This window comes from Archocentrus centrarchus, chromosome 8 (assembly GCF_007364275.1).
Source record: "Archocentrus centrarchus isolate MPI-CPG fArcCen1 chromosome 8, fArcCen1, whole genome shotgun sequence".
NCBI classification, from domain to species: domain Eukaryota; kingdom Metazoa; phylum Chordata; class Actinopteri; order Cichliformes; family Cichlidae; genus Archocentrus; species Archocentrus centrarchus.
The window spans coordinates 30,090,237-30,104,778 of NC_044353.1; the positions used below are offsets into that span (position 1 = coordinate 30,090,237).

At 40.6% G+C, this 14,542-nt stretch overlaps 1 protein-coding gene across 1 annotated transcript; it reads right to left on the reverse strand.

Annotated features, from left to right (window-relative positions):
• Window positions 1–7,722: 7,722 nt before the first annotated feature.
• kcna7 (potassium voltage-gated channel, shaker-related subfamily, member 7) lies at window positions 7,723–12,875 on the reverse strand. Its single transcript, XM_030735762.1, has 2 exons — window positions 12,183–12,875; window positions 7,723–8,675 (listed from the first exon to the last, which is right to left on the reverse strand). Exons 1-2 carry the CDS (start codon window positions 12,873–12,875, stop codon window positions 7,740–7,742), a joined length of 1,629 nt encoding a protein of 542 aa, XP_030591622.1. The 3' UTR covers window positions 7,723–7,739.
• Between the last annotated feature and the right edge of the window lie 1,667 nt (window positions 12,876–14,542).

Sequence of the window (14,542 nt, forward strand, 5' to 3'; positions counted from 1 at the left end):
CTTGAGCACTCATCATCATCACATTTTCCCACAGTCGCTGCACAGAGAGTCACGCTGACGGGATTCAGAAATGCGTGAGTGATAAAATATGACCTTTACTGAGTAAAGAAAAACATCGTCTGCCCTCAGAATAAAAACAGATAACACTGTGCCCACGTGTTCACATTAACACTGCAGTAAGGTATTGAATTGCACCATTTTTAAAATCATTAAAACAAAAATCATAATCACTAGACTTGATTAATGTTTGTTTGCTGCATTCAGCTTGACTTCATTGCAAAATTAAAATATTGATATTTGAGCTTGATTTTTAAATATGTCCGAATACTCAGTTTTTACGTCAGTCAGTTGGCTTCAGAGTGTTGAACATCTGCTGAAGAAAGGCTGAAATCTCTAAAATTTTATATTATTACACCAGCAGATGCCATAATAGGATATACCAAAAATATCTCTGAGGTCACTTCCTGGTGCCTTCCTGTAATGACTTGGCATCTGGAGACAGCATGAATCTACAGAGCTCCCCTTTACTAATTTTTGAAGAAAGACCTTACGTAGTTCATATACCTTGTCTCTCTTTTAAGACCTGCCGCATATACGCAGAGTCTTCAGAGAATGCATAATTCACATGCATGGCTTTTGTTTGTTTGTTACTTTGTAGAAATGCGGCCTGTTATCACAAAGGTTTTCAGATTTGATGAAGCCTTACATGCACAAGCTTGTGTCAACTGTTTTCTATTCTTCTCAGCTGAGTTTCTGCCATTCTGTGTGAGTTGACCTATTCGCACAAGATTCCTTTCATAATGCTACACTGATAAAACCAAGGTATTTTAGCAACTGAAACCTTACTTATTGACCTCTTTAATTTGATACAGGGATACCTATTTAAATGGCTCTATTTGTGCTTTGTACCTATTATATTTGCTTCATCTATTTATTATCTGTCTCAAATGCTCTAATGTATTTATGAGTTTCAAATATTTTTATGCTAAAAGAAGATTGAGCACCACAGTTCCACCAGAGCTTCATGCCATACTTGGGTGGTTTTGGGAGGATGCATTTCCTGAAACTGCACCTGCCTATGAAAGTTCATCCACACAGAGGTCAGTACTAGGGAGATAATATTACTCTGGTTACTCTGTGTGAAACCACATGTACTTCAAGATATCTGTGAATCTTGGTATAGGCGTGTTAACTATGATTCACTGCAAACCATTAAAATGCATTGATTTGAAGTGGGAAATTACAATGAAATCAAAGTCTATTATTTAAAAAAAAATTACTATAACTTTCTATTAATTATTTTCTATTATTATTAATCCCTAGCTCTGGTGTGTTTTGTCCCGTCTCCCTCCTCTCACCACCAACCAGTTACAGCAGATGGCTGCCCCTCCCTGAGCCTGGTTCTGCAGGAGGTTTCTTCCTGTTAAAAGGGAGTTTTTCCTTCTTGTGCTTGCTCATAGGGGGTCATCTGTTTTTTTCTGTATTATTGTGGGGTCTTTACCTTACAATATAAAGTGTCTTGAAGCAACTATTGTTTTGATTTGGTGCTATATAAATAAAATTGAAATGAACAATTTTATTACTTTTATTATGATTCAAAGCTTGTGTTAAAAGAATAGTGTGAAAAATAGACAAGGAATAGAATAGAAACCCTTCTTGGGATATCTGATTTGCTCAGACAAATCTGCAGCAAATGGACATCCAGCAGGCAGCACACAGTCATTACAGCAACTACATGATGTACAGCATGTCTATTTTTGTGTCTTTTTGTGACTCTAATCATTTATGCTTTTGATGTGAAATTCATTCCTCTATTAAAAGGACACAGAGACGTATAAAATCTCACAGCCTATTTAACACATTTATTAGTTTTCTGTACATATTGTGTAAAATAGTATTTTGATGATCTTCTGTCAAGCTGGAATAAATCATATTAAATCATCTGCATCTCAAAGAATGTGCTTTCCAAGTTGTGCGACTGAAATTGATATCACTATGGCACTATGTCACATGATAATAAAATTCTATTTTAGGATTTGTCCACTGCAAATAGTCCATGTTCTGGCAAATGGAACTGTGCTCATACATTAAGTATAATTAAGTTGTAGTGTAAGCTACATGTTACTTCAGTCCACTGAATGTGAGAAAAGGTTAAAATAATATAAACGTAAGCAGAAATATGTACAACCAAAAAAAATTTGTTTTTTGATTCAAGTGAAGGTTTTATTTAAAAGCAAGCTCATTTTACATCCCTATAAGAAGATGGATGGATGGATGGATGGATGGATGGATGGATGGATGGATATCTATCTATTCTGGACCATATTGTGATTGTCCACTCTCTCTGACATCACATGGAGCAAGAAATTGAAAAAATATGTCTGAAACTGAGCATGTGGAGCAGTATGAAGCCTTTTTACTCACAGAGATTACTTGAGAATTAGGTCATGTTTAGTATGTAACATATGTATATAAACTATATGAATAACAGCACTGGGCCACCTGCATATTATACCTACAGGAGTTGCTTGGCCATGGAATTCCATGCCATGAAGAAGCTCCCGAAACACAGTTTTTTGCTGATGTTGATGCCAGTACCCCGCTTGAATTCAGTGAGTTCTTCTTTCACATCCATCCATCCATTTTCTCCATTTATCAGGGGTTGGGTTGTGCTGCAATCTAAGCAGGGAAGCCCAGATCTCGCTCTCCCTAGCCACCTCCTCCAGCTCATCCGGGGGAACCCCAAGGCATTCTCAGACCAGCCAAGAGATATAATCTCTCCAGCATGTCCTGGGTCTACCCTGGGGCCTACTCCTGGTAGGACATGCCTGGAACACCTCAACCAAAGGCACCCAGGAGGCATCCTAGTCAGATGACTGAATCACCTCAACTGGCTCCTTTTAATGTGGAGGAGCAGCGACTCTACTCTGAGCCCCTCCCAAATGGCTGCACTCCTCAGCCTATTGTGGCAAAGTGAAAATAACAGAGGATCTCCTACGAAGCATGGGGTTAGGATTATTTTATGTTAAGTTTTGCATGCTTTTGTTTTTTTATGTGATATAGGCCACACCCATGTGGGAGTGGAGGGCTAGTCCAGCTGCCAGGTATTTGGAGTTGAGTACTAGAAGTAAGTGATTGGTGTGGGTTTGGGGCCCTCCTCTATAAAGGGGAAAGAAAGGAGGAATGCTGTGTGTGGGGGAGACAGGAAGTAAGGGGGCTGTAGAGCACAGGAGCAGCTGGTCAAAATGTATCTGGATTAGAGACCTCTGAGGAAAACAACTTTTTAAAGGAAACTAATCTTTTGCCTGGCCTGGTTGATTTTAATTTTTTAAAGAAGTCTAGTTTAATTGGGAGGAGGATTCATTTTAATCAAAGTGTATTTCCAGTGTTTTAACAAAGAACTGGACTGAGAACTGCTAAGGAGAGCCTGCCTGCAAAGGGAGCCTTAGGAGGGAAAGTCCACTTTGCCATTAGGAGGTGGCCAGCCTGATGAAAGCGCTCAAGAACTGGAGAGGAAAAGACTGAGCTGCAGTACTAGAATTTCATGTGGAACCCCACTCCCCACTAATGCAAGGCTGTTTAAGGAGCCCGAGTGGGTACTCCACCTTTTCTGGCTGAGGACCATGGCCTCAGACTTAGAGATGCTAATACTCATGCCAGCCGCTTCACACTCAGCTGCGAACCCTTCAACTGCGAGCTGGAGGCCACACCTGATGAAGCCAACAGGACCGCATCATCTGCAAACAGTGGCCTCAAACATCTTTCACAAATGTTTGTAAAAACAGACTGCATGGCTAGGTGTTTGATTCTATTCACCTGTGGCAACAGGACCGAAGACATCTAAATTTAAAGATTAACAGGTGTGTCCCGGTAATTTTTCCATATTGTTTTTGACTATTGGCACAATATACATATGTCAGCATACACTTTAACTGGAAAGCACTTTGGGTCAAATCCTGATATTTTAAATCAGGATGCTGAGACCAGGAAGCAGAGTTGCAGTCTTACACGCCTCTCTGCTGCTTCTCTCCACCTGCTGTCCCCCCAAAACCCCATCCGCATAGACGGTGCCTGCTCCCAGACCACCAAAAAATAAACCTAAAATCAGTAGAAACCTATTTAAGCATAAAAATTCAAAAACAATAAATAATATAGCTTCCTCAACTGCAATAAAAAATAAAACAATTAAATGCGGATTATTAAACATTAGGTCCCTGCCCCCAAGGCCCTGCTAGAAAATGACTTAATAATTGATCAACGTATTGATTTATTCTGCCTTACAGAAACCTGGTTACAGCAGGATGAATATGTTAGTTTAAATGAATCAACACCCCCGAGTCACAGTAACTGTCAGAATGCTCGAAGCACAGGTCAAGGAGGAGGATTAGCTGCAATCTTCAATTCCAGCTTATTAATTAATCAAAGACCCAGACAAAGTTTTAATTCTTTTGAAAGCCTGACTCTTAGTCTTGTCCATCCTAATTGGGAAAATCAAAAACATGTTTTATTTGTTATTATCTATCGTCCACCTGGTCCTTACTCAGAGTTTCTGTCTGATTTCTCAGACTTTTTATCTGATTTAGTGCTCAGTTCAGATAAAATAATTATAGTGGGTGATTTTAACATCCATGTAGATGCTGAGAATGACAGCCTCAACACTGCATTTAATCTATTGTTAGATTCAATTGGCTTCTCTCAAAATGTAAAGGAGCCCACCCACCACTTTAATCATACTCTGGATCTTGTCCTAACATATGGCATAGAAACTGAAGACTTAACAGTATTCCCTGAAAGCCCCCTCCTGTCTGATCATTTCTTAGTAACATTTACATTTACTTTAATGGATTACACAGCAGTGGGGAATAAGTTTTATTACAGTAGAAGTCTTTCTGAAAGTGCTGTAACTAAGTTTAAGGATCTAATTCCTTCATTGTTATGCTCTTCAGTGCCATGTGCCAACACAGTGCAGAGCAGCTACCTAAACTCTGCTCCCAGTGAGGTCGATTATCTCATCAATAGTTTTACATCCTCACTGCGTATAACTTTGGATACTGTGGCTCCTCTGAAAAGGAAAGCTTCAAATCAGAAGTGCCTGACTCCGTGGTATAATTCACAAACGCACAGCTTAAAGCAGATAACCCGAAAGCTGGAGAGGGAATGGCGTCTCACTAAATTAGAAGATGCTCATTTAGCCTGGAAAAAGAGTTTGTTGCTCTATAAAAAAGCCCTCCGTAAAGCTAGGACATCTTACTATTCATCATTAATTGAAGAAAATAAGAACAACCCCAGGTTTGTTTTCAGCACTGTAGCCAGGCTGACAAAGAGTCAGAGCTCTGTAGAGCCGAGTATTCCTTTCACTTTAACTAGTAGTGACTTCATGGATTTCTTTACAAATAAAATTTTATACATTAGAGAAAAAATTATTCATAACCATCTCAAAGATTTATCTTCATGTTCAGCTGCTTTCAGCACTGCTGGTATTTGTTTAGACTCTTTTGCTCCAGTTGATCTTTCCGAGTTAACTTCAATAGTTACTTCCTCCAAACCAGCAACATGTTTGTTAGATCCCATTCCTACTAGACTGTTCAAAGAAGTCTTTCCAATTATTGATGCTTCAATCTTAAAAATGATCAATCAGTCTTTACTAGTTGGCTATGTACCATAGACCTTCAAGGTGGCTGTAATTAAACCTCTACTTAAAAAGTCATCACTGACCCAGCTGTCTTAGCTAATTATAGGCCAATCTCCAACCTTCCTTTTCTCTCAAAGATTCTTGAAAGAGTAGTTGTAAAACAGCTAACTGATCATCTGCAGAGGAACGGTTTATTTGAAGAGTTTCAGTCAGGTTTCAGAATTCATCACAGTACAGAAACAGCATTAGTGAAGGTTACAAATGATCTTCTTAGAGCCTCTGACAGTGGACTCATCTCTGTTCTTGTCCTGTTTGGACCTCAGTGCAGCTTTTGATACTGTTGACCATAACATTTTATTACAGAGATTAGAGCTTGCTATAGGTATTAAAGGTACTGCACTGCAGTGGTTTGAATCATATTTATCTCACAGACTCCAATTTGTTCATGTAAATGGGGAGTCTTCTTCACACACTAAGGTTAATTATGGAGTTCCACAGGGTTCTGTGCCAGGACCAATTCTACTTACATTATACATGCTTCCCTTAGGCAGTATTATTAGAAAGCATTGCATCAATTTTCATTGTTATGCAGATGATACTCAGCTTTACCCATCAATGAAGCCAGATGACACACATCAATTAGTTAAACTGCAGGAATGTCTTAAAGATATTAAGGCCTGGATGACCTCTAATTTCCTGCTTCTAAATTCAGATCAAACTGAAATTCTTGTTCTCGGCCCCACAAATCTTAGAAACATGGTGTCTAACCAGATACTTACTCTGGATGGCATTACTTTGGCCTCCAGTAACACTGTGAGAAATCTTGGAGTCATTTTTGACCAGGATATGTCCTTCAATGCACATATTAAACAAATATGTAGGACCACTTTTTTGCATTTGCGCAATATTTCTAAAATTAGAAACATCCTTTCTCAGAGTGATGCTGAAAAGCTAATTCATGCATTTATTACTTCTAGGGTGGACTATTGTACGTAATTCGTTATTATCAGGCTGTCCTAAAAGCTCCCTGAAAAGCCTTCAGCTGATTCAAAATGCTGCAGCTAGAGTACTGACAGGGACTAGAAAGAGAGAGCAGATTTCTCCCATATTGGCTTCTCTTCATTGGCTCCCTGTTAAATCTAGAATAGAATTTAAAATTCTTCTCCTCACATACAAGGTCTTGAATAATCAGGCCCCATCTTATCTCAAAGACCTCATAGTACCATATCACCCCAACAGAGCACTTCGCTCTCAGACTGCTGGCTTACTTGTGGTTCCTAGGATACTTAAGAGTAGAATGGGAGGCAGAGCCTTCAGCTTTCAGGCGCCTCTTCTGTGGAACCAGCTTCCAGCTTGGATTCGGGAGACAGACACCCTCTCTATTTTTAAGATTAGGCTTAAAACTTTCCTTTATGATAAAGCTTATAGTTAGGGCTGGATCAGGTGACCCTGAACCATCCCTTAGTTATGCTGCTATAGGCCTAGTCTGCTGGGGGGTTCACATAATGCACTGTTTCTCATTCACCTTATTTACTTTGTTTATACTCCACTCTGCATTTAATCATTAATTGATATTAATCTCTGGCTCTCTTCCACAGCATGTCTCTCTCTCCCCTCAGCCCAACCGGTCGCGGCAGATGACTGCCCCCCCCGAGCCTGGTTCTGCTGGAGGTTTCTTCCTGTTAAAAGGGAGTTTTTCCTTCCCACTGTTGCCAAATGCTTGCTCATAGGGGGTCGTTTTGACTGTTGGGTTTTCTCTGTATTATTGTAGGGTCTTTACCCGCAATACAAAGCGCCTTGAGGCGACTGTTTGTTGTGATTTGGCGCTATATAAATAAAATTGAATTGAATTGAATTGAATTGGAAGATGCTTTGAGGGATCTGGAAACATTTTGCTTTTTTTCTGCTTATTTACTGAGAAAAACAGTTACTTCTGGTGCATCTATAACTCAAGTATAACCATGCAAAAGCTTCACATATTAAACCATATTCACATGCTAGTGCACTCCTTGGTATTCATGTTTCCTTCTGTATGTCCTTTCAACAGCATCTTTTTGTAGCTTGGCTCACTATTCTTAATGTGTGGCGAGTTTAAATCTGCAAACACTCAGACCTGAGTGACCCTAGGTTCCTTAAAAAATAATTTCATCTCTTTCTGATCCCCAGCTGCTTTTCCTGCACAAATTTCAGCCAGAAGAGTCCCATTAAGTGGAGTGCAAATAGCCCGGTCCTGCCCATACAGGAGTGTGTAATCTCCCATATAATCGGGCCCCTCATCCATTCCATCCTCATCCTCCTCATCTTCATCAGCCTCCCCATCCTTTTCCCAGAGTGACGTGGAGATATGGTGGTACACCCTGGTGTCCTCACACTCCATCTCTCTGTGGTAGAAGTAGCTGAAGTTGGACACAATGACAGGCACAGGCAAAGAGATGGTGAGCACTCCGGCAATAGCACACATGGAGCCCACTAGCTTTCCTGCAACCGTCTCCGGAAACATGTCCCCATACCCGACTGTAGTCATGGTCACGACTGCCCACCAGAAGGACTCAGGTATGCTTTTGAAGTTTGTTCCAGTACCATCAACTTCAGTGAAATAGACAGCACTAGAAAAGAGTATGACACCAATGAAGAGGAAGAAGATGAGCAGGGCGAGCTCCCTCAGGCTGGCCTTCAGCGTCTGGCCCAGGATCTGGAGGCCCTTGGAGTGACGAGAGAGCTTGAATATCCTGAAGACTCTCACCAGCCTGATCACTCTGATGAGAGCCAGAGACACGGAGGGCTGCGTCCCTTTGTCTTTTGCTAGCTCTGTGCCCACAGTTACAAAATAAGGCAAGATGGCGAAGAAGTCGATGATGTTCATGATGTCTTTGAAAAAGTGCATCTTGCTGGGAGCACTAATGAAGCGCATGATGAGTTCAAATGAGAACCAGATGATGCAGATTGTCTCTACTATGAAGAATGGGTCCTGGAAGGGAGTGAATCCAGGTGGGATCAAGATGGTTTCATTTGGGATGGTGGGGTGAGGAGCGATGGTGTATTGCTACAAGAGAAATAATGAAATAGAAGTGGTTAAAGTGAAAGATTAGATTCTAAAAAGCATACATATAACCTGCTCTTCCCAACAGAATCACCTTATTTTCACTGGTAAAAGAAATAGGAGAACAGAGAGGAAAAGTGGGGCAGTACTTAACAGCTCCATGGAGATGATGTTTACATGAATGTAAACAGAGTAAACAGGAGGAGGAAAGCGAGAAGAAGTGATTATTATCAAAATTTGCCCTCAGCACATTTGAAGTATGACATCTGTCATCAGGATCCTGTGAGATCTGTGATACAGTGCTAACTTCTCTCTCCTCTCAGTTTTCACTCTCCGAGCTTTAATGCTTTTCCCCCCTCTCACAGACTTTTATGTAAACCAGTTCCTCTATATTTAAACACAAAAAACATCAAGTTCATGTGACTCAAGATTGTGTTACAGGTATCCATCATGTCATTTAACCCTGCTTTTTCAGGGAACAAGTGCAGGTTTGAAATAACTGGGTATTAGTGTTATTTAATAAGTTAGATGAAGTTACGGTAAGCATTTAATGGCCTTGCAGCATACACACTATTTCCTGTTTCCTGATAATTAAGTACACCTGACTGAAAATGTTGCAGTCTAGTGCAACAGGCCTGCAGTGAATCCGGCTTCCATCAAGGTCAGAATGTTCAGGGTTGGTTTTGATTCAGCTGTGGTGGTTTTGAACTGTATTCTGATAGATGTTTGGTTTCCCCCAAACTGACGATTCAGCTCATCCAGCATCTCCCAAATCCCTTTTCAACCCAAACCGAACGCCGTAACCTTCATGAAGGAAGGATTTACTGCAGCCTGCTTGTCTTAGATTACATTAACTTCAGCCAGGTTGACCTAATAAACTGGAAACAGCATATCTTTATCACGGCCTTGTGTCCTCATGTTTTGTTGCTTTATAACATCTGTCATACTCTGAACTGCCTGTGACATTTACCAACCAAATTCTGCTCATATTAATGGGTGAGTTCACCCACCTTGTTTGGTGTCTGGTAAAAAAAAAAAATGTTTGATCAAATCTGTTCACAGAGAGTGCAGAGTTAACTGGATATTACCCCTGAAATAGCTCTTAGTTCAAGACTGAAATGTCACATAAAACCAATAACGTGCATGGGTCAAAATATTTTTGTCAAATTTTCCATCTGGTGAGTGACTGATAACTTGGAGACGGCTGTGCGTGTATGTTTATGTAGGCTTGTGTTGTATCCAGAAGTGTTACAGGCTCTGATCACATTGTTATGGAAGACCAAATGTGCCAAAATCAAAAATGAGTCAAGAAATAGATTTCACAAGATAATGTATGCAGCAAAAATAATAATATATTTTTGTTTTAAATAGCCTCTGCATTAATTTCCTCTCCCACTTAATTTTTTTTTCCCATTTGTAGTCATTTCTAAGGTAAAGGCCTGTCTCCCACAAAAAGACCTGGAAAAAGTCATTCATGCTTTTAACACTTCCTGCCTGGACTACTGTAATTCCCTGTACTTTGGCATAGAGCAATCATCTGTGCGCCATCTGCAGTTAGTCCAGAATGGAGCAGCTCATCTCTCAACTGGTGTGAGAAAGCACAGAGATGTTATCCTGGTCCTTTGGTCCCTTCATTGGCTTTCTGTCCATTTTAGAAGTTCAATTCAATTCAATTCAATTTTATTTATATAGCGCCAAATCACAACAAACAGTCGCCTCAAACAGAAGTGATTTTAAGATTTTATTGCTTACTAAAGTTTTAAACAGACTGGAGCTGCTTTACATCCATACGCCTGTAAGCGCTCTCAGGTCATCTAAGCAGTTTTCTTATGGACGCCTAAAACTAGAATGAAACAGATCGAGCTTTTGCAGCAGAAGCAGTGCTGATACTATGGAATAATCTCCCTCTCCATATCTTCACTGCTCAGACGGTACACACATTTAAATCTTTATTAAAAACACATTTGTTCTCCTTGGCATGTGGCTGCAATGTAACATCCTTTTAGGTGATTGCATTTTAAGGTGTGTTTTTAATTTAATTTTATTCTACCTTATCTTATTTATTGTCTTTTAATGTTGTGTTTTGTGTTAATTTTTTTATGGATTCTGGTGCAGCTCTTGTGGCTATTTTTTTTTTGTGTGCAGCACTTTGGTCAATGCCACTGTTTTAAATGTGCTATATAAATAAATATGATCTTGACCTTGACTTTTTATATATGTTATTTTTTGGAGTCTTTTTTATTTCTGATTTTTCTTTTTACATTTCTTTATAAATTTCTTCTTGCATATGCAAATGAGGGGGCTGTCTTTTAAAGGGTATCATGAGGTCAATTTTGATCCTATCCTAACTTAGCTAATCTAGTTGAAAATAATATAGTAATGTGAAAAATAGTTTGAAAAAAATTTTTTTCACAGGACTGTATGCAGTACACCCTTACTGCTTCCATTGGTTATTATATTTTCATTGCTCATTGTCATGGAAATTTCAATTATTTGTCTCAGGAGGTAGAGCAGGTCATCTACTAATTGCAAGGGCAAGGTACTAAACCCAGAGTTGCTCCCAATACGTTAAAAAGTGCTGTATAAAGTGCTCATGTAGATTTAAAAAAGCACTATAATAAGACCTAGTCCACTTGTTGTTTTGGCAGCTCCTGTCCTCCATACATCAGAATATCTATCTGTATATCGGAGTGGTGACGGAGTGAAGGTGGTGTTTTGGGAGCATGCATAGTCTGCTACCTGAACCTCCACAATCCATCTTGCCTCCAGGCTGCTGGAGTGCATGCGAGGCTAATTTCATTTTGCAGCAGTCATCAGAAAGGCTGATCTGCTTCCAGCTTTTCCATGTCATTTTCGGTGTGTAGCCTATGAGTCACAGCATTTATTAATAAAGGCTTTGGTTTATGTGTTGATGCACCCTTTGGGGTCTCCTTACTCTATATATAGCACCTTTAGATCTCTGAGGGGTAACTTGAGACAAGCTTATCTCCTTTCCTTCTTTTCATGCTCACCTCTCTAACACTCAGTCCTTTCACTCTCTCTTGCTTCTTGCAACGTTTGAACCGTCTGCTTCATCTAAATGCACTTCTTGGCTCTGGTAGGCACCCCTGAGTAGCTGGTGGGGTAATGTATCCCTCCACTAATAAGTAAACATTCCAACCTGCTTCATTTGCTCCCTTCTTTCTCTCATATTTTTCCATCGGTGGAATCTCAGCAAAAATTTTCCCTCACATTCTCTCTTTCTTCAGCCTTTGGTTTCGTCGCCATTTTCACTCAGTGTTGGTTCAGGAGATAACACCATTTTCACCTTGTGCTGTAATGTGACATCTGTCAGCACTTCTTGTACTCATTTGTTCACCTCATCACTTTCCTGCAGTGTTACACTGTTTTCTCTTAAGCACCCTGTCAGCAGCCTACTCATTCACTCATCTAGTTATTGCCACTGACTTATCCTCCATCTGCAGCCCTATGAATCTTTTTGCATGCTTTTGTATGCATCAATATCCTCACCTCCCTCCGTTCCTTCTCATTTCTGAACTCAGGAAGAGTCTCCAGGCAGAAGATGAGAATGGAGATCACGATGACCAGGACACTGATGATAGCGATGATCCGGGCTCCACTGGAAGACTCGGGATACTCAAACAGCATCCAGATTTTCTGCTGCCACTTTTTTTCAGGTAAAGGTCGCTCCTCCTCCTTGGGGAACCCTTCATCCTCTTTGAAGCGATCGATGATCTCCTCTCCAAGTTCGTAGAACCGCAGCTCCTCCAGGAACATGTCCAAGGGGACGTTGGCAGGCCTCCGCAGCCTCCCACCTGATTGGTAGAAGTAGAGGATGGCATCGAAGCAGATGCGGTTTCTGTCCAAGAAGAGTTCGTTACGCAGAGGGTCAAAGTAGCGAATGCGACGCCGGGGGTCACCCAGCAGGGAGTCTGGGAACTGAGCAAGGGTGCGCAGCTGGGTCTCGTAACGCAGCCCTGACACGTTGATGGCCAGACGCTCTGTCATACCCCAGCCGCTCCTCCACTGACACGGCCGTCCGTTCTCCCTCCTGGCATTGTCCTTCGGCTCCTTCTCCTTATCCAGCTTGTTTTGCCTGTTTTTAGCCTGCTTATCTTCATCACCAACTTTTTCAGGGTTTTGTTTATCTTTTGTCTTGCCTCCACCTCCATCAGTACCTCCCGTCTTATCCTGATTGTTCATGTCTCAGTCTGGAACAGTTTTTTGTTTTACTTTTGCTGTCTCTTCATTCTGCAAGAAGAAAAATCAAGGGTACCCTCTTATCATCCACCTCTGTTGTCATAGCTTGCCTTTGTAAATCAAACTGGCTTCCAACAGCCATTTACACAGTTAAATATATTACCTGCACACCATGCATAAAATTGCACACAAACACCTTCTTGTACTATTCAGTATTGCTCAGACAGCATCATCAGCTTTATCACATAAATGAGCCTGAAGGTAAATCACCACCTTACTAAAACAGTTCACGCCAAGATGATTTAATGCAGGACTACTATATCAGGCTGCATTCATTTTAGGTCAGTGTATAAAAATACATTGCAAGTTGTGAGTACATGGGAGTCAAAATTTGTATTTCAGTATTACGAGTTGATTTTTTTGCATTTTTTATATTTTGACCACAATATTCTATTACACTTTATAGTAACACACACCAGCAACCAACATAACCTCCCTGCTCAAAATGACAGATATGTTGGCTCTATCTTTGGATGTGCTTTGGCTGTATCATCTTTTCTAATATTTCCTCTAATGTGCACAGCACCTTGGTGAGCTCCACTTGCTTTAAAATGTACTATACAATATATGTGTTTAGATTTCATACTCCGTGCATAAATTTCAATACATGCTATTGGTGCAAACTTACCTTAGCCCATGAGAGCCCGCGCCCATTTCTCCTTTATTCAGAATTTCAAAAATCTTTTATTCAAGAAAACTTCCAGCATGTGTGAAACTGTGACACTTGTGTCACACCTGCCTGCCTGACAGCAAGGAACTAATCAAACCTCCAGCAAGTAACCATGATCCTCCTGCTGTCCTTCACCTCCGGTTGCCTTTTGGGCCAATCTTTCACTCCTTGTGCAGCCGTTTGTGTATCAGTTCCATCATCATGCCATCCAGGCAAACCCTCCTAATTCTCCCTCCTTCCTGAGTCACGTTCAGGAGGTGAGGTGAGGGGGAGGAGGTAGAGCAGTGTGCTTCTTCAGGGGTGCTTCTGTGGCGTTAATCTGCTGCCCTGGGTAAAGTTAAGGTGGTAAAGCTTGTTTATAGGTCACTCACTGTCTGTACTTGCACCCTTGTGCAATCTCTCATACTCAGCATGGGGAATGCTGTTAGGCCGAAATTCAATCTTGGACTCGCTCTTTCTCCGAGGGCTCGCTGCCTACTCGCCCCCTTTTTCTGACCCCAACAACCCTCCTCACTCGAAAATGTCAACCTCGTAAAACCTCCGTTCTATCTTAAAGATACCATTCATTATTGCATTAACTATTACCCTCGTGTGGGCCCGAACTAAAAAGTTTAAAAAGGAAAATAAAAGAAAAAATGAGGGAGACGTGTTTACAAAGATGATCATGATTTACACTCTGGAATGAAAAAACAAACAAAAAAAAAAAAACCCACCAACTAAATGTTGGTGGGTTTTTTTTGTTTGTTTTTTTGTTTTCCCTTTAACTGCTCTTCCCGCTTTGCTATAAATTAGAACTCAAAATTGGTTTGTGCCGAATAATCCACCAATCGGATCAGGACAGATAAAACTGTCATGGAATGTGACCTGCCAGACCATTACTCACATCATATTAAATATAAAACTTGTTGTCTGCGGTTATTTTAGACACATCATGAAGTCT